Raw genomic sequence first — 19,464 nt, 5'->3', positions numbered from 1 at the left:
CCTTTTCTATTGAATCGAGATCCATTTAGCCTTTTTTTTTCCCCAAAAAAGAATTAAACATAAAATGTGGCTGCTGGGATTCGAGCCCAGGTCTCCACGGCCACAACGTGGAATTCTCACCACTAAACTACAGCCACAACATATTAAGATAGCTTCGATTTTACGATTTACATAGTTTAGATTGCAAAAAGAAATTGGTGAACTAACTTAAACCGATGAACTTTTTCAGGAAACCTTTTAATTTATATATCGAGTCTTTCAGCTGATATTTTGTTTTATTTATCCTTCAACTTTAAAAAGAAGGAGGTGTTTTTAATTCTCTTATTTTCATGATTATTCAGCAACTAATTGTTTTCCTAATATTTTTTTTTTGAAACAGTTTTCCTAATTTCTTAAATCTTTAGTATTTTACTATTACAATTTGGCGTTTAAATTTTTAAGATTTCTTTACATTACTTTTTGTAGAGTGAGTTGTCCCTCACATACTAGATTCTCAACGATTGAGAATAATATATAATATTTTTAATTAAAAAATCAAATGGGATAAAATTGTTTAAGGTACAATATTGTTTTTAAATTGGCTTGGGGAGAAGCACTTTAGAGTTTACGGGATGAATTTATGCTTATGCCCAATAATTGCTGCCTACGAAATTTTAAAGCTATTGACATTCTTCTTTCCTTAAGTGGCGTTTTACCTTAAAGGGCAGAAAGACGATGGAGTTGCCGATGTCCAAATCCGTCATTTGACATTTATTGGTGGAGGAAGGGAAGAAAATGCTGCCCACTAATGATTAATAAATACCATAGCTATGAACAGTTGGAGCTCCACAGAACCAATCGTGCTTTGTGGAGAAACAACAAATCCGTGTTACATGGGCCGCATTTTTTGTACCTTTGTTTATTTGTTATTGTACTCTAAAAAAAATAAGGAAAAGAAAAAATATATATTATTAGAACATAATCCTCGAGACTTTATTTTGGTTTCATATAAATTAAAATAATTATTTCATTTCTTAGTTAACTTTGTTGGCATACCTTGAACTCCAACAAATATATGACCAATTAAAAAATTAAAAAATTATCTAAACCCTCAAGTGAAGTTAATTTTAATGTATGAAAATGAATTTTAATTTAGATCCTTATTTGTGGTTTGAGTATGACAATTTTTTTTAATATAATAATTTTGGGAGTTGGAAAATCAAACATCCAACCGTGAATAAATTAGTACGTGTTAATTACCGTTGAGCTATGTTCATCTTAGCTTAAATATGATAGTTTGAATAAAATGTAATAACTTGGATATATATATGTACGAAAAGAAAACAATATATACACACACATGAGAAAATAATACATTTATTACTTTAGAGGTATGCAATAAGACTTCTTGTCAATCCACTGTATGCAGTATGCAATTTTTTTCCTCTATAATTTTATTGTAGTAAGCGTTTAATTTGTTTTCCTAACGAAGCTCCATTGTAAATGTTTGTGAGATGTTTTTCACACTTCAAAGATAAATGTACACAAAGGTTAACAAGTATTTAACCATTGCATTCTTTAAATGTGTACGAAAACTATGGTAAATATTTAAATAATATTCATTGTGTTTGGGGAAGGGAATACCCTGGACACGTGGAGGACCCCCATTGGTGCTCCAAGATGGCTCATGAGTCATCCCAGCTCGGATAGCCGAGACGGCTGCCACCAACACCGAAGAAAGCTAAGTATGAGGGCCAAGGTGAACCTGGTCCAGGTCCGACCTACCGGGGAGCTCGGTAGGGGCCGATGTGAGCAACTGTCTGCAGCGTGATTATCGGGCGTAACCGTCAGTCCCAAGATCACCGGGTGTAACCGATGGTCCCGAGATTACCGGGTGTAACCGTCGCGAGATTAGCGGGACTACCACCCATAAGTAGAGGATCTCAACCCACGATCAGGTACGATGATTTCTGGCTTCGAACTAGACTTGGAATCCGACCTATACTGACTTGATCGTCGGAGTGCTCACCTTTTTGTGCAGGTCCGCCCAAGTGGTCAGGTCGGTCCGGAGGCCGGGTTCGAGCTACAACCAAGAACACATTGTTGTGCAAATCTTTGCACAAACATTTGGCACCGTCTGTGGGAAGACTGACAATCTAAGTCATCTCAATTCCTTTAAACCAACACGCGAGCGAACATGGTTCAACCAGCGAATTCGACCAATACGACGGATCGAAGGACTCTAGCTGCCAGCGATGCTCACCAGAGGGAGGTCGGAGCAGCGGCGGTAGAGGGGCAAGGTCACGACAGCCTAGCAGCGGAACCCCTCCGCAGGTCGGCACGAATCACCGCGCCTGCCCTGCCGCCTGCACACCCGAGGACGTCCAAGGCCACCCGTGGTCGAGGTGGGACCTCTAAGAAGGGCGCCCGGGGTCCAGCCCCGGCTCCAACAAGCGAGAATTTTGATGCGCTCCAGAGAGAGATGGAGGCAATGCGCACACAAATGCGCTCCATGGAGGCAATGTATAACGAAATGGTGCTAGCTGCAGGCGCAGGGTCCCGATCTGAAAATCGGGCGACACGCATGGACGCACTCGAGCAAAGGGGTTCCCACCTCGGCCCGGCCGAGGAGGAACGTCCCGAAGACAACGGGAGTGAGGGGTACACTCGCCAGAGGGGAGACCTCCGCGAGCATCTCAACCGAAAGAGAGGCTCGTCTCTCCGAAAAGGGCAGTCGCCATCCCGCTCCCACAGGAGCTCCAACCAGCAGGCTGAATCCTCTCACAACCCCGCAGGGATAATCACAAGGGAGGAATTCGACCAGCTGAGGGGGGAGCTCGATGCTCAAGTGGAGGCCTTAAAGGCCAAATGTGAGCAGAAGGACGATTCACTGAACGATGGCGACTTGGGAGAATCGCTTTTCACCTCGGACGTTTTGGAAGCACCAATCCATCCGAAGTTCAAAGCTCCTACCGTGAAGCCTTATGACGGGACGAAGGACCCCAAGGACTATGTTGAAGTCTTTGAAGGCATCATGGACTTCCAAGCGGCATCAGACGCAATCAAATGTCGCGCCTTTCAGATCGCGCTTACTGGCAGCGCGCGATTGTGGTACCGGAGATTGCCAGCCAGGTCGATCTCGACCTACTCTCAGCTGAGAAGGGAGTTCCTCGCCCAGTTCTCTTCTCGGCACTACGACAAAAAGACAGCGACCCATCTCGCCACCATCAGGTAGAAGGAGGGGGAGACGCTGCGGGAGTATGTCACCAGATTCCAGGAGGAGCAGTTGAAGGTCGCACACTGCTCCGATGACTCGGCCATGTGCTATTTCCTCACCGGTCTAGCCGATGAGGCCCTCACGGTGAAACTTGGAGATGAGGCCCCGGCCACCTTCGCCGAGGTGCTCCAGAAGGCGAAGAAAGTCATCGATGGACAGGAGCTCCTCCGAACCAAAACCGACCGACCTGAACGAAAGATCGGCCGGGGCAGAAGTGGAAAAGATGAAAGGGCGGATTCCAAGTCCAAGGACAAATGATCCTTCTCCAGCGGCCGAGCTGAGTATCGAAGGGCGGAGAACGGACCTACCAGGAGCCGACCTTACGAGCGCTTCACCCCAACCACGATTCCAATTTCCGAGATCCTAACGAACATCGAGGATTCTGCAATGGAAAAACTACTCAAGCGTCCGGAGAAACTTCGGGGAGCCCCGGAGAGGCGCAGCAAGGACAAGTATTGCCGCTTCCATCGGGAGCACGGCCACAACACGTCGGACTGCTGGGAATTGAAGCGCCAAATTGAAGATCTAACTCAAGACGGCTACTTCAAGAAGTTTGTGGGAAAGCCCGGGACCAGCTCAGCAGAGAAAAAGGAGGAGCGAAAGCGTTCTAGAACGCCACCTCGGCGCACCGACCGACTTGCGGTCATCAACACCATTTTTGGAGGGCCAAGCGGGGGTCAATCCGGACATAAAAGAAAGGAGTTAGCCCGTGCAGCCAGACGCGAGGTGTGCATCATCAAGGAGCAGGGGCCGACCTGCCCAATCACCTTCGACGGTGCAGACTTGGAGGAGGTCCACCTGCCCCACAATGATGCCCTTGTGATTGCTCCCTTGATTGATCATGTGGTGGTTAGGAGAGTGCTGGTAGTCGAGGGCGCATCCGCTAACATCCTGTCCTTACCGACCTACCTCGCCTTGGGCTGGACGAGGTCGCAATTGAGGAGAAGCCCGACGCCGCTGGTTGGGTTCTCTGGAGAGTCAGTCATCCCAGAGGGTTGCATCGACTTGCCGGTCACGCTGGGGCAGAACCAAACCCGGATCACTCAAATGGCCGAGTTCGTGGTAGTTGACGGTAGGTCGGCCTATAACGCCATCTTTGGGAGACCCATCATCCACTCCTTTCGGGCCATTCCTTCAACACTTCATCAAGTTTTGAAGTATCCCACCCCCAACGGCGTGGGCACGGTCCAAGGAGAACAAGCCGCTTCGAGGGAGTGTTATGCCGCCGCACTCAAAGGCCCATCGGTCTGCGCCCTCAAAACTCTCAGGGATGGGACGCTCGAGTTCGAGGCCGACCTGCCGAGGAAGGAGTTTGCCGCGCCCACTGAGGAGCTCGAGCTTGTTCCTCTGCTTAGTCCCGAGAAGCAGGTAAGCATAGGAACCAAGCTGGGGGCCACCGACATAGAGGAGCTAATCCACTTCCTCAGATCCAACTCGGACGTCTTTGCGTGGTCCCATGAGGACATGTCTGGCATTGACCCGCGAATTATGACGCATCGCCTCAGCATAGATCCATCATTCTGACCTGTGAAACAAAAGAGAAGACCTATAAACAAGGAGAGGAGTGATGTAATTGTTGAGGAAGTTAACAAACTTTTGAAAGCTGAATACATAAGAGAAATTTCGTATCCCGAGTGGCTCTCCAATGTTGTATTAGTTAAAAAATCTAACGGCAAGTGGAGAATGTGCGTAGACTTTACGAACTTAAATAAGGCATGCCCGAAAGATTGCTTCCCACTACCGAGGATTGATCAGCTCGTGGACGCCACAGCTGGGCACGAACTGCTCACTTTCATGGACGCCTACTCTGGGTACAACCAAATCAAGATGCATGTCCCAGATGAAGGTCATACCGCTTTTATAACAGACCAAGGTCTGTACTGCTACAAGGTCATGCCCTTCGGGTTAAAAAACGCAGGAGCGATCTACCAGAGAATGGTGAACAAAATGTTCGCCAAGCAGATCGGCCGGAATATGGAAGTGTATGTGGACGACATGCTTGTCAAGAGCAAGCAGTCTAAGTCGCATCTCTCCGACCTGGCCGAAGCTTTCGAGGTTCTGAGGGCATATCAAATGAAGCTCAACCCTGCTAAGTGTGCCTTTGGAGTCTCCTCGGGAAAATTCCTTGGCTTCATGGTAAACAACCGGGGAATCGAGGCCAACCCCGAAAAGATTAAAGCCGTGATCGAGATGGAGGCACCTAAAACGCTGAAACAGCTTCAGTGCCTCAATGGCAGGATTGCGGCCATGAACCGGTTTGTTTCAAGGTCAACGGACAAGTGCCTCCCTTTCTTCAAGGTCTTACGAAAGAAAGGGCCGTTTGAATGGACGGCGGAGTGCGAGCAAGCGTTTCAGCAATTGAAGAACTACCTCTGTTCGGCACCCTTGCTTGCCAAGCCTATGCCGGGGGACAAGCTCCAATTGTACCTAGCAGTGTCTGACAGTGCCGTCAGCTCAGCCCTAATCAGGCAAGAGGAAGCGCGGCAAAACCCGGTCTACTACACAAGCAAGGCTATGACCGAAGTCGAGACTAGATACCCTCAGATGGAGAAGTTGGCTCTCGCTTTGGTCACCTCGGCCCGAAGCCCATACTTCCAAGCCCATACGGTGGTGGTGCTCACTAACTCGCCCCTTAAAAGTATCTTCCACAAGCCGGAAGCTTTCGGACGCCTAATGAAGTGGGCAATAGAGCTAAGTGAGTACGACATCCAATTCGAACCCAGAACTGCGTTGAAAGGACAAGCAGCGGCAGATTTCATAGCCGAGCTCACACCACCTTCCGAGTTGAGCGGGTCCGACCTGCCTTGGACAGTCTATGTCGACGGATCCTCCAATGAGAAGGGGTGCGGAGCCGGGATCCTCTTGCTCGGACCAGGGGGTGAACGATTTGAGTATGTCTTGCGGTTCAGCTTCCGGACTTCTAACAACGAGGCTGAGTATGAAGCATTTATTGCCGGCCTGTGAGTCGCTCAAGCATTGGGGGCCTCTTGTGTTGAGGTCTTCAGTGACTCCCAGCTGGTTGTGAGCCAGATCAAGGACGAGTACCAAGCCAAAGACACCCGAATGGAGAAGTATTTGGGCAAGGTCAGGTCATACCTAGCCCAGTTTCGAACTTACGAAGTAAGCCGGATTCCGCGGGCAGAAAATTCTAATGCTGACGCCTTGGCCAAGTTAGCATCGGCGTACGAGACCGACCTGGCCAGGACGGTCCCCGTCGAGATCCTAGATAATCCCTCGATCTTAGAGCTAGATCTGATGGAGATCGGCGCTCCAGAACCCTCATGGATGGACCCGATCGCGGACTTCATTAGGGGCAACTCACCACAAGACCCCAAGGAGCGCAGAAAGTTGGCAAGGCGGGCAGCTCGGTTCGTGGTCCGAGATGAGGCATTGTACCGACGTGGCTTTTCCCTGCCTCTGTTGAGATGCCTAACCCCTGAGGAGGGCATGTACGTCCTCAGAGAGGTCCACGAAGGAGTGTGCGGCAATCACTCGGGCGCCCGGTCGCTGTCCACCAAAGTGATCCGACAAGGATACTATTGGCCGACCCTCAGCCAGGACGCCAAGAAGTTCGTTAGAACTTGCGACAATTGCCAACGCTACGGAACCATAATCCACCAACCTCCCGAGCTGCTCACCCCCATCTCGGCCCCGTGGCCATTCGCGCAGTGGGGGGTAGATATCATTGGTCCTTTCCCTTTGGGCAAGGGCCAGACCAAGTTCGCTGTGGTTGCTGTGGATTACTTCACCAAGTGGGCCGAGGCCGAAGCGCTCTCCCACATAACGGAATCCAGGGTCACGTCCTTCGTATGGACGAACATCATATGTCGCTTTGGTATACCACAGGCCATAGTGACAGACAATGGGAAGCAGTTTGACAACGCCAAGTTCAAAGACTTTTGCAGCAAACTTGGCATAAGTCATCTCAGCTCGTCCCCCGCACATCCGCAAGCAAATGGGCAGGTGGAGGCGGTCAACAAGATCATCAAGCGAGGCATCAAACTTAGACTGGACTCCAAGAAAGGCAGGTGGGCCGAGGAGCTACCCGAAGTTCTATGGTCGTACCAGACCACCCAGCGGGGGTCGACGGGTGAGACCCCGTTCTCCCTGGCCTTCGGCTCCGAAGCTGTAGTCCCGGTTGAGATCGGCATGCCATCTGACAGAGTAGAGCATTACGAGCCTTCGACAAATGAGGAAGAGCTGCTCCTCAACCTCGACTTGTTGGAAGAAAGAAGAGCAATGGCCCAGCTACGCCTGGCGGAATATCAGGGCAGGATGGCCAGACATTACAATGCCCGCGTTCGACCTCGGGCCTTTCAGGTCGGCCATCTGGTCTTAAGGAGGGTCCAAACGCATGTGGGTGCCCTTAATCCGGCCTGGGACGACCCATTTGAGATCAAGGGCATAGTCCGACCTGGGACGTACGTATTGGCCGATCTGAAAGGAGATGTCCTCGCGCACCCGTGGAACGCGGAACACCTGAAGCGTTATTATCCTTGAAATGCCAAAAGGGTTTTCAATGAATTTGTAATGACTGTTCCAAAAGCATTATGATCGGAATAAATGTGATGATTTAATTTCGTGCTTCCGAGTTCGACCAGAAATTAAATGGGGGCCACGGACTCCCACGCGATCGCATTCCAGCAGTTGGTTCAAATTCAATCCTTCGAAGCCTAAGGGTACGAGGTGCGATGCCGAAAACCACTGACGAACTTAAAATTCAAACCTTTAAGGCAAAGGGGCGATGTGAAAAGTTCAAAATGATCAAGCCTCCGAACTTGGGGGTACGAGGAACGATATGAAGAACAGCTACGGACTTAGGATTTTAGCCTTTTTACCTTTTTGAATTAAGGGTGAAATGTTAAAAATCCAGAGTTGGTGCAATGTGTCGAACATTAAGAGATTCAAACTCAAACTTTCAAATTATTTTAATTAAAGGCGCGACCTCAAAAGTAAAGAGGTGCGAGGTGACATTAGCTGCAGTTCAAAGGAAAAGCGAAGAGGTCACTAACAACAAAGTAGAAGCGAATGGGAGTCTCTTTATTGAATGAAGAGCAGAGCCAAGGCTTATAGACCTTGCAGCTCTGCCCTGACACTTACAAACAAAAAGAAAAAGGGAGGGAGAACAGCGGAAAGCCTCATGAAGGGTGGTCGCCTAAGAGCCTGCTGGGGGAGCGCCCTCCTGAGTGGAGTCGACCTGGTCCTCTTCGGGATCGGAGTAGTCAGAGTCCAGATCCCTGACATACCGATCCACCAACGCTTGGGGGCCAGGGGTGCCGCTAGGCCCAGACGCCCACTTCTCGGCATACCTCCTTTTCAGACCACTGAAATCGATCTGAAGGTCGGGCATGTCGGAAGCAATGCCCTTCATGAGGAACTTGAAGCCCGCGTCAGAAAAGTCTTTGGCAAATCCATCGAACTCAGGATGTTGCCTAAACGATTCCTCCAGCAGGACTCCATTGCTGAGGCGCTCCTTCGCCGTCTCCAGCTCGGCAGTCGCACGCTCCAACTCCTTATCCTTCGCCTCGAGCGCCTGGAGCATGTCGTCCTTCTCCTTCAGGAGCTGGAACTTCTCCTTCTCCAAGCCCCTGGTGATGGCGTGGGCAGCTCGGAGTTGAGCCTTGCGCCTGTCCTCCTCCTTCTTCAGTAGCTCGGCCTGAGACTCCACCTCGGCCTTCAAAGTCTCCACCTCGGAGTGAGCCTTCAGAAGCTCATCCTTCATGGTGGAGGAAGCAGCCTCCAAGGCAGTGGAGAACTCCACTTTCTCCCTCGCTACCAAAGCTTCCCTCCCATCCAGCTCGGCCTTAATAACCAGAGCCGATTGAATGGAAGCAACAAACGCCTGAGAAATAGTACAAGGAAAAAGTTAGATCGAACTATCTGTAGGGCGAAGTCAAGCAAAAGATAGGGCACTAGTCTTACCTCGGCGGCGTAGTCAATGGTCCTCTGCAGAACGGACCCAGGGGTGCTCACAAATTTGGACGCCATCCTTAGGCAGCGGTCCAAACTCGCAGCTGAGATGCGGGTCACCTGCTCCCTCACCCCGAGACTTGACGGCTCAATTCTGAACTGCGCCGTCACATCGGACGTCCCGCCCATCCTAGCCGCAGGATCGTCCACCCGATCAGCCCAACTTGCAGGCAAGACCCTGTAAGCTTCGACCTCCGAGGGAGAGATCGCCTTCTTTTTCTTCCTTCTTCGCTTTAGAGGGGCTTCCTCCCTCGCCTCCTCGCCCAAAGGCGGGGCGTCCGCCGCCTCGGTCTAGGCGTCCACCGCCTCAGTCTGATCCCTGGGATGCTTCTCCCTTGAGGGACCCCCAGAAGACTCCAGCTCGATCACCAGGGCTGGATCTTCCGAGGCAGGCCCTACCACGGCAGGGGTGGGCGGTTTCGAACTCTGGGCAGCCTCAAGAGCATGGGCTCGACCCTTAGACTTGCGCTTCACGCCGCTTGCAAATCCGCAAACCATGGCTACAAGATAAAAACAAGGGTCAACACAAGGTTAGAGGAAAAAGGGGGAAGGCAAGTTCGGCATACCAAGTTCAGAGTTCGGCCTAGAGGATTCAATGGGACGAACTGCAGGGTTGTAATCTAGCAGCCCGGACTCAAGCAGCAGTTCGTCAGTCACCAAGGTTCCGACCTTCCTACCCCTCGGAAAGCGCTCCTTGTAGTATTTCAGAGTATCGAAGGAGGCCTGCGTAAGCTCGAGGACTGGTCGGATTGAAACTGCACGAAGACAAAATCCGAGTTAGACCTGAATGACAGGAGAAAATTACGAAAAGTAAGAACTACTCCGTACCTAGGTTCTCAAACCTAGTGGGGACGTCAAAGAAGGAACGACCTGACTCGTCCTTTGCGAGCCATTCCCTCGAAGCGTAGAACCACTTCCTCACCCATCCCTTGATGGAGGTCGGCCCCTTAACTATACCGCATGCGCCTTTCCTTGCGCACATATAGAACCGACCAGGCTTCTTAGCTATCCTTTTCGCCTCGAAGCACGCGAGGAGCTGGTCTACGTCCAACAGCTCGGCCTCCTCACTATCCCGAGCTCGAAGTCAAAAGAGGATGGCCAAAGCGAAAATGACACCCCACCCATTGGGGGCCACTTGAGCCGGAGCCAACCCAGTCCGGAAGAGAAATTCTTGGACAAAAGGGTGAAGGGGAAGTCTGAGGCCGTACTCAAACATTTTGAAGTAGAGAGTGACCCATCCCTCTGGAGGATGGTCAGCTCTCTCCCCCTCCTCCGGAAGCCTTAGGAAGATGTTCTCAGGGATAGCGAACCCCCTACGAAGGGATCCGAGGTAGTGCTCAGGTATCCTAGAAGGGTATTCCAAACCCTGACCTGAAGTGGAGGCATCGCTATCCTCCCCGTCATCGGAGATTCTAAAGTGTTCTATCTCCTCGAGCTCGGACTCTAACCTACGAGCTAAATTGGATCCTAGGTTGCTGCTAATAGAGGACGACATGGCAATTATGTTCGAAAGAGAGAGGGAAGAGACCGACCTACCAAGGGTTCGAGCTGCCTTCAGATCGAACTCCAAGAATTCAAGGAACGTAAGGTATGATCTGAAGGATTGGGGGCATTTATAGCCCGTCAGAGGAATTTCCCCACCGTACACGTGTAATCAACGAGCGGCTAAGATCCTCTGTGAGATCCGAAGCGTCGGAATATTTGAATATTCCGACGATAAATCTTCCGCGACGGTTGTATTTTCCCACGAATAGGAAGTCGCCACGTGTCCAAAGCAAGTCGGATGAACTTCTCTGCCAGGTCGAGATCGGACCAAACAGAGAGGGGGCCAATGTTTGGGGAAGGGAATACCCTGGACACGTTGAGGACCCCCATTGGTGCTCCAAGATGGCTCATGAGTCATCACAGCTCGGATAGCCGAGACGGCTGCCACCAACACCGAAGAAAGCTAAGTATGAGGGCCAAGGTGAACCTGGCCCAGGTCCGACCTACAGGGGAGCTCGGTAGGGGCCGATGTGAGCAACTGTCTGCGGCGTGATTATCGGGCGTAACCGTCGGTCCCGAGATCACCGGGTGTAACCGACGGTCCCGAGATTACCGGGTGTAACCGTCGCGAGATTAGCGGGACTACCACCCATAAGTAGAGGACCTCAACCCACGATCAGGTACGATGATTTCTGGCTTCGAACTAGACTTTGAATCCGACCTATACTGACTTGATCGTCTGAGTGCTCACCTTTTTGTGCAGGTCCGCCCAAGTGGTCAGGTCGGTCCGGAGGCCGGGTTCGAGCTACAACCAAGAACACACTGTTGTGCAAATCTTTGCACAAACACATTGAAAATAAAATATCTTAATATAATGCTAGTATGCGAGTCAACTTCATGTAAGGTCCCAACCTTATATTAAATTAAAATATAAGAATATGTAAACTTAGTTATGAGTTATTGGATTGAATAGTCTATTATATAATCAAAATTAATTGTAAACCAAAATGATAAATCTCACATCCCTATTTTTCGACCTTAATCAACATGTGCTCAAAGTATGATACGTAAATAATAAAACATATCATTGAAGGATATAAATAATACCATAGATATTGAAATTAATATTACTGTTAAATAATCTTGTTAACCTTCCCATCAATAGTCAATAAACAATTAACATACTTTTTTTTAAATATGAGGTGGAATTTTGAACATTTAATCTCAACAAATACTCTAATATTGGCGATTAAAAACTTTTTAAATACTAAAAAGATGGTAAGGTCATTGGAAAACTATTTTATATATTGATTTAAACATTGTCTTTTAAAATATTATCCCATTTGGACGCTATATCATATATGTATAGAACTTTTTGTTTAATTTCTCTGCAGTTTTTATTTGATTAATAGTCAACCCCATCTTGATTCCTAGAAAACAAAAAAACACCATTTTGAAATTCAAAAGATTATACATAAATTCTATAGTATATGTACGTATTAGTACAATAATATTTACAACATTGTGATAAATTGAGATTTAATTGATTGAACCAAATTCAAGTTGAGACCTAAGTATAAATGTGTGCAGATTATGACTTTTGATTAATAAGTGGGTACGTGGAGGTTTGTGAATGGGCTATATTTTTCTAACGACGACCGGAGCCGAAGCGAGTCTTCTGTCTTATTTTTCCCTTGACGCTCTGTTGCGTTTCCAAGCACGATTTTGATAAAGCCCTTTTAAAGCTAAACAACAAACATAGACATTGTATCTCCACTTTACCAAATTACCCCTAGATTGCACCCATAACTCTCTTCCCACTATAATCTAGAATCTTCCCTATTTTCTTTTTAGTCAAACTATACTAAGTGGTCATTCAAAATTAATACAAATCTTAGCGACTACATTTTTTAGTTAGTCAACCGCTAATATTTTGATCAATAATATTATGCCTCAGTAGTTGAATCTTAGTAACAATCTATTATATTTCATTAAAGGAAGTAATATTACCATTTGTGTGTTGCTAGCTGCTTTTGAAATTAAACACATTTCCTGAAAATGCTAAATTATACAAATATCACAAAAATTGACCTTATCATTTGGGAGATCCAAGAGATTTCACGATGACTCGACTGTATAGTTTTATTGGTGTAACCGTTCAAACAACTATGTAGTTCATAATAAAATAATAGTGGAAGACTAAACTTGGTTGGAATAGCTTCCCCTCGAGCAATTGTGAGATTTGTTACATTTTTTTGGCTTCGAGGTTGCCACGTGAAAGTCTACACCAGTCCCTTTTTTTGTTTTGTTTGTGTTTATTTGCATGTGTTAAAAAAATAAAAGTAAACTCATTTCCTAGTTGTGTAGTTTAATTTAAAAATTTAAGGTTTTTTAATTACTTTATATCCAAGGTATCATATTTACATGACTCACACAACTCAAACTTGGACCAAGTAAATATAAAATTTCTTACTCAAACTTCGACCAAGTAAATACGAGATTTCTTACTCCAAGTAAATACAAGATTTCTTTCTCTGGTAAAATAAAATAAATATGAGATTTGATGAAGATATTGTTATTTTACCGGTAAATAATTGACCTATAAGCTCGCACCATAATTGAAATATAGAATGGTAGCCTCATCCTAAATGAAAAATAAATAAAATTTAATTTATGTATATAAAAAATAAACCATCAATTCAATAACCATATTTATAAACTAATATTTGAAAACAATTTTTTATATATATATAATAGCAAACTATATGATTGAAAAACATCAAATATACTTTGTACCTGAGTTAAAAGGTAGCTATTATTCATTATTTTTTAAAATTTATCCCACCCACACCATTACACTCAGTTTTATAAGTATACTATTGTGTTAGTGCTTAGTATTGCATGGTTGATGGCTGGATTACTAAATACTTCGTCAAATCCACTAATTAGATTAAAATAATAATAATAATAATAATAATAATAGTAAAATTGCGCAACTGTTGTAGTTGAATTATTCAATAATTATAATATCACCAAAAAAAAAAAAAGAAAAATCAGCATCATTCTTATAGGATAGAACATGCTACTTGGATTTGGTGAAATTTTGTAATAAAACAACGATTAATGTGACAGCAACAGCATTACTTAATTTTATTATTGAGGAAAATAGAAATCCACACACAAGGTCTAGGGAGATTCCAGTGGCATTTTGGTCAAAGTGTATTCATCTCCGAAACGGAAGATGAGAGAAGGGGCACTTTCGAATATATGGCAAACATTGGGGGCAAATTTTAGAATGTGGTGTTACCGCCACCGACGCGGGAGAGGGAGCGTGGTGTGCACGTGCGGATATGAGAGAGCAAAGAAGGCAGGAGTGGAGCACAAAGCTAAGGAGTGGGCGTGGGCGAAGGTTACACAGTTAACGGCGGCTGGAAGAGCCAAAAGAGGACGTGAGGGTGGGGCCATGGCCAACGTCAAAATTGGAAAAGCCAGAAATCGGAGGGGAGGACCGTGGTGGCGGTGGTGGGTGTGAAGAGAAAAAGCTCGCCCACGCCCACTGCGTTTGTTTTCTCAGAAGAAAATCGGTCGCCCCGTTTTTATAGAGAGAGAAAGACAGAGAAACTGTACGGACACAGAGCGAAGAAACCAAGTGGCGGGTCTGGTTTTTTTTGCTTTTTTTTTCTCAGGAAAGGAGACATGCCCGAGAAAATCCCTACACCTTTCTTCTTTGCTGCTTAACTTCTCCGCAATAGCTTCTCAGGTCTCTTTTATTACTATCGCTACGCTTTCCTCATTTCTTATGTTTTTGCCTCTTAGTATCAGCTTCCTCGTCCTCTCGCTACTGCTTCTGCTTGTGCTGCATTGGATTCTCCATCTTTTGGGGTTTAATCTTAGTGGTTGTGCGTTGTTTGCTGATTATTGAATGCATGTGTAGTTTGAGATCAGGGTGAAGTTTGTTTTCTGATGCCAGGAGCAGGGATGTTGTTTGGATGAACACTAAACTTGTGTCCTTTTGCGGCTTTTTTTTTTTTTTTTTAATTGTACACAGCATTTCGCTTTCTCACTTCTGGTTATGGGTTCCGCTTGTATTGTGCATTTTCCATTTTCATTGTCCTTTTCTTCTCGTTGATATTTTCCACCTGTTTTCACCATGCTTCCTCTCTGAATGGGCTTTGCTATTCACTTTTACGCTTCATAAGTTCCCTCTGATATTGTTTTAATGTTTTCTTTTCTTTTCTGCGTGTTTATTTTTGTTTCTTTTTAAGATTTTGGACGTTTGAATTTTAAGTAATTTACATACTCAGATCTCTCTCTTTTTTAGTGGTTGTCAATGGAAGTCGATCGGTTATTTGTTATACTTTCAAAGTAATCCATTTGCTTGCTTCACTTTACATGCTTATAATTCAAACTTCCTGAAGGCTTGCAACTATAACTAGGGTTTCCTTATTGTGCAGTTTGTTATCAAGTTTACTATTCATTTTTTTGAATTTCGATAATCATTTTCTTCATCTTTTAGACTGTAGTTGAATTTTGGATACACAGCAGATTTAGATCTCTAATTCTTGCTTGTTTGTTACAAACTACCATGGTTGGGGCTAGTGAAAAAGTAAAGAGACTTGAAGGAAATAAGTTATGGTGGCAACCTACATAGTTTTCTTACAAAATGTGGTGGGGTCCTCCAGCTACAAGTGTGCAAGCTTGCCTAAATACTCGTGGATAAAAAAATAACTTCTTTTTTATTTATTTATTTTTTATATATCCATGTGTCTGGGTCAGGTTGCACGCACTAGATAGATAAAAAAGAACTTATTTCTTGTAACTGTTGGCTATTCAGATTTATGACATTTGATGTTAGGCTTATTGAACCAATACAATGATATGATGTTAGCTGTTAGCACTGTAATAATTAATTCTCTTTGTCCAATGGAGTGTCTTGAAGATATGTATGATTCTAAATCTGTGTTGGTAAGTTTCACATATTTGATTACCTGTAATTTCTTGATCACTAGATCTTTTTTCTTGACAAATGAGAGTGCTCCATCTTAGGCTTGTAGCAAAACTATAGTTAGTTTACATGTATTGTTGATAATCTCATTGTGTTTTTCTTATTTTTAATAAAGGCAACCTTATGGTTTTTTGCTCAATAATTGGGTTCTAATGAAAGACACTTGTTAAATTATGTTGTACTTGAAAGATATTTAGAAAAACGTGGTTTGAACAAAAAAGGTCAGTACCATCTTATGGCGGGCATTAATGTTTGGTTACTTCCCTTTTGAACAATGAGCACAATTACCATTCCACTTCACTATTGATCCAGCAAACTGATGAAACAGCCTTATATAGATCCCTTTCAATTTTATTTGAAATTTTTTCATTCTTCTCAATGAGTTGTACTGACATCATAAGGCTAATCTTTATGCATTCTGGTTTATGTAGATGTAGACTTATTGTTAGCATTACTGATTCTAAATATCGGCACAAGTGATGATGATGATATTGAGAATGCAGGTTGAACTTATGCTAGTTGTACAGTCCCAGTGTTTTTCTGTATAAATACTATACAAAATAATTGAAGTTTAGTTTTGGTAGTTTGATAAGTTGCATGTCTTATCTCCTCTCAAAAAATTAGTTGCATATCTTATCAGATCATCAGCATGGCAAGTATTTTTTTGTACTTTTACTCCTTGTTTGGTTTTACCTTTAGCATGCTTATATTCTAGAGTGATGCATACTATTCATTGTGTATTAAAATTTGAGTCGAGCTAAGTAAGCTGAGAAGAGCATTTGCACTGCTTTAAGGTCTTGTTTGGCCCTGATTTGTAATTTCGGACTCACTGATGAACATGATGGCCATTCCACTTGAGAACTTTGCCCCAAAAAATCTTGATCAAAACTCTGTCCATTCAGCATTTCTATTTAACGTTGATTGTACACCGTGGTGGAATTCAAATGAACGGAAGATTCCAGTAGCTTTGTCTGATAATATAACTCTAAAACTTGAAACTCCCGCACAACCTTATCACAAGCAATTAGGCCTTGAGTTACAAGATCAGGAGTCATCCACAGCCCATTCAACTGGTCAATCTCTTCACAAAGTGTGTCCTATGGAAGCTCAAAATACTCAAGAGCAATGTGTTTCTTCAGAATCTGGTACTTGAATTCTTGGGTTTCTAATTTATTTACTTTTCATTCTACATTTGTATGATTAATTGTAGTGTGGCTCCATTGACGCAAACAACTATACGAGAAATCGAGAAAAGCTAGAGGAATAGGTGGTCTTCTAGGTAAAATGCTGCTGTAGCTAGAAAATTAAATGCTAGCATTGTACTAATGACATGCCAAGGCACAACACTTTTATCTGTGTCGATCGCCCCCGAACCTGCGTGGCACACTTAGAGGCTCAGATAAAGAGCTGGTAGATGAACTGCTGAAGGGCTTATGAATATAAATTATTTGTATGCCTCAAATTTATTCTATTCTAGTTCTACAGGTGCCAAAGGATTTAAATGGTTAAGGATATTACCAAGAGTGAAAAGTCGTTGTGCCTACTTATGGTCCTGTTGTATAACAAAGCTCATCAGCATCTATGTTATTATCTTTTATGTTTTCAATGTTTTGGATGTGTTTTAGGCTATCTAACCCCAAATAAGTCTTCTTGGTTCAGGTCAAGATGAAAATTGTGGCGAGAGTGTAGAAAATCAGATGAAATCAGTTATTTTGCTTAGCAACCCTGAATTTATGTTCAATTCTCCCCAAGTTGATGGCTGCCCTTCTTCCATGGTAGGTCCAGATTGAGTTGTGTTATTTGATTTCTGTTTCTTATTTGTTGCTAAGCTAATTTGTCTCCCAACTTTAGGCTCGAGTGTCATACCCTTACATAGATCCTTACTATGGCGGGCTTTTATACGGCGGCTATTGCCAGCAGGCTATTCATGTAAGTTCTATTAGTTATCCTGTTTTTTCCTCACCATTTGAACTTTTGGATTGTGAAGTCAATTAGAACTTCGGAGCTGTCATTTTATCTTCTTTTTACATTGTCCTTGAATCTTGATTGATGTAAACGATATGATTCTGATCAGAATCAAGCTCAAGTAAGTTCCAATGTTGTTGGAATTGCTCCTGCACGGGTCCCTTTACCGCATGGTCTCGCTGAAGATGGGCCGATATACGTCAATGCAAAACAATACCATGGAATCCTTAGAAGGAGGCAGTCTCGTGCAAAGCTTGAGGCTCAAAACAAAGTCATAAGAAACAGAAAGGTATCCGTGTCCACTGAGTATCTCTATCTTCCTTTAGAATTTGATTCCAAATTCGATTATTTTAGTTGATTTTAACGATTTCTAGAGACAGCCAATTGTAATAGAAGCCTTGGAAGTTACATATGGTTTGATGAGAAGAGCTCGAGTTAACTTAAAGAAAGCTTATTAAGCTCGAAACTGGAAGTAAATGTTTCTTGTGGTCTAATGTAAAAACATTATTCGGTTCAAATTATGTTGGCCACCTATCTTATATGTTAAATACCTTAAAAATATTGTAGAGTTGAGTGGTTATTGTGTGTGAATTCGAATTGCACACAAGCTATTATGGGCCCAACACTAGCTGCTACTACAAAGAAAGAAAAAAAGAAACGATCTAATTGTGCAGCCTCTTGCTTGCATGTTATTTCATGACCTAGTCAACTGGCAAACTGGATCTGCCTTTTTCTTTTTGCTTCATGTTTGATAATAACAGCACACCTTACACTAAACAAGCTGGGTCTATTTATTACTAAAATTTATGAATGATCCTTCCTTTGATTTTTCTATTGGATGAAACCATTATTTCACGTTTTTGCACAACTTCCCTTCATTTGCAGCCGTATCTTCACGAGTCTCGGCATATTCATGCACTGAACAGAGTGAGGGGATCTGGGGGACGCTTTCTCAGTGCGAAAAAGAATCAGCCGCCTGATCCCAATCGAATCACTCTTCCGACCACCCTGCGCCAGAAAAAAGACACTCCAGACTTCAATAATTGCAGCTCTGAAACTGGTGACCGTGATCATAGCATCATGACTGCAACATGCTCTGATATCTCAAGCATCTCCAATGGTTCAGTACGGTTCGGGCAGCCCAACAACCGGTTCTCCACCATCTCTTCCAATATGGGTGGAAGAATGGAGCAATACAGGGGTGGAGTCTTTGTGCAGGGCGAAACGCGGAGCCATTCCTCGATTGTCCAGTGAGAAATATGTGGAAGGTGGAGGAGCTTCCTTGTTAGTTGAACTAGACTAGACAGGCAAATCATCCTTGGCTTTGTTACTTATTTATGCTTTGAACTTTGAAGTGGGTACACAGACCACCATTAATGTACGAGAAAATATTGGCATTATGATTATGCCCTCGAATAATTTCCTTATGTTTAGAAGCAGATGTTGATGGAATAGACCAAAATCTCCCCGCTGCTTTGTACTGCATGGACTTGTTTGGAGTAACAAGTTGGCTATTGCTAAGAGTATTTTGGTAATTCCAACGCTGTTTCAGTTTTTTCTTAGACCAGCGTTACCAGCCGGCGATGCACCGGCGGTCCTCCGCCGTTGTGAGTGACACGTGTACGAAAAGTACGAGATGTTGCCCTGTGAATTGTGATCCATCGATCAGAACAACTAAATAGCTTTATTTACCGTCGCTTTGACTTGGCGGCACTTCTCGCCATAAAACCAAATTTAAAAATCGATTTAAATCCGCCAGCCAAACAGCACGCGCCACGTCTTT

The 19,464-nt window shown here is 44.5% G+C and overlaps 1 protein-coding gene and 1 non-coding gene across 3 annotated transcripts; one reads left to right on the top strand and one right to left on the bottom strand.

Annotated features, from left to right (window-relative positions):
- Positions 1–65: 65 nt before the first annotated feature.
- Positions 66–137, bottom strand: TRNAH-GUG (transfer RNA histidin (anticodon GUG)). The gene has a single exon. It is a non-coding gene; the product is annotated as a tRNA-His (tRNA).
- Positions 138–14,202: 14,065 nt separating this feature from the next.
- On the top strand, positions 14,203–19,166 carry LOC111021876 (nuclear transcription factor Y subunit A-6). Of its 2 annotated transcripts, none has more exons than XM_088127868.1 (6): positions 14,203–14,471; positions 16,511–16,861; positions 17,376–17,491; positions 17,568–17,645; positions 17,791–17,970; positions 18,567–19,166. In XM_088127868.1, the coding sequence occupies exons 2-6, from the start codon at positions 16,549–16,551 to the stop codon at positions 18,933–18,935; spliced, it is 1,056 nt and encodes a 351-aa protein (XP_087983994.1). In that variant the 5' UTR covers positions 14,203–14,471; positions 16,511–16,548; the 3' UTR covers positions 18,936–19,166. The 2 variants fall into 2 exon arrangements, with proteins under 2 accessions (XP_087983994.1, XP_087983995.1); XM_088127869.1 differs by having other exon boundaries at positions 14,204–14,471; positions 16,619–16,861.
- Positions 19,167–19,464: the final 298 nt, after the last annotated feature.

This window comes from Momordica charantia, assembly GCF_013281855.1.
Source record: "Momordica charantia cultivar OHB3-1 chromosome 8 unlocalized genomic scaffold, Mcharantia_2.0 BLBB01000008.1, whole genome shotgun sequence".
Taxonomy (NCBI): domain Eukaryota; kingdom Viridiplantae; phylum Streptophyta; class Magnoliopsida; order Cucurbitales; family Cucurbitaceae; genus Momordica; species Momordica charantia.
The sequence above is the reverse complement of the archived record's forward strand: the minus strand, read 5'-3'. Positions and strand labels throughout refer to the sequence as shown.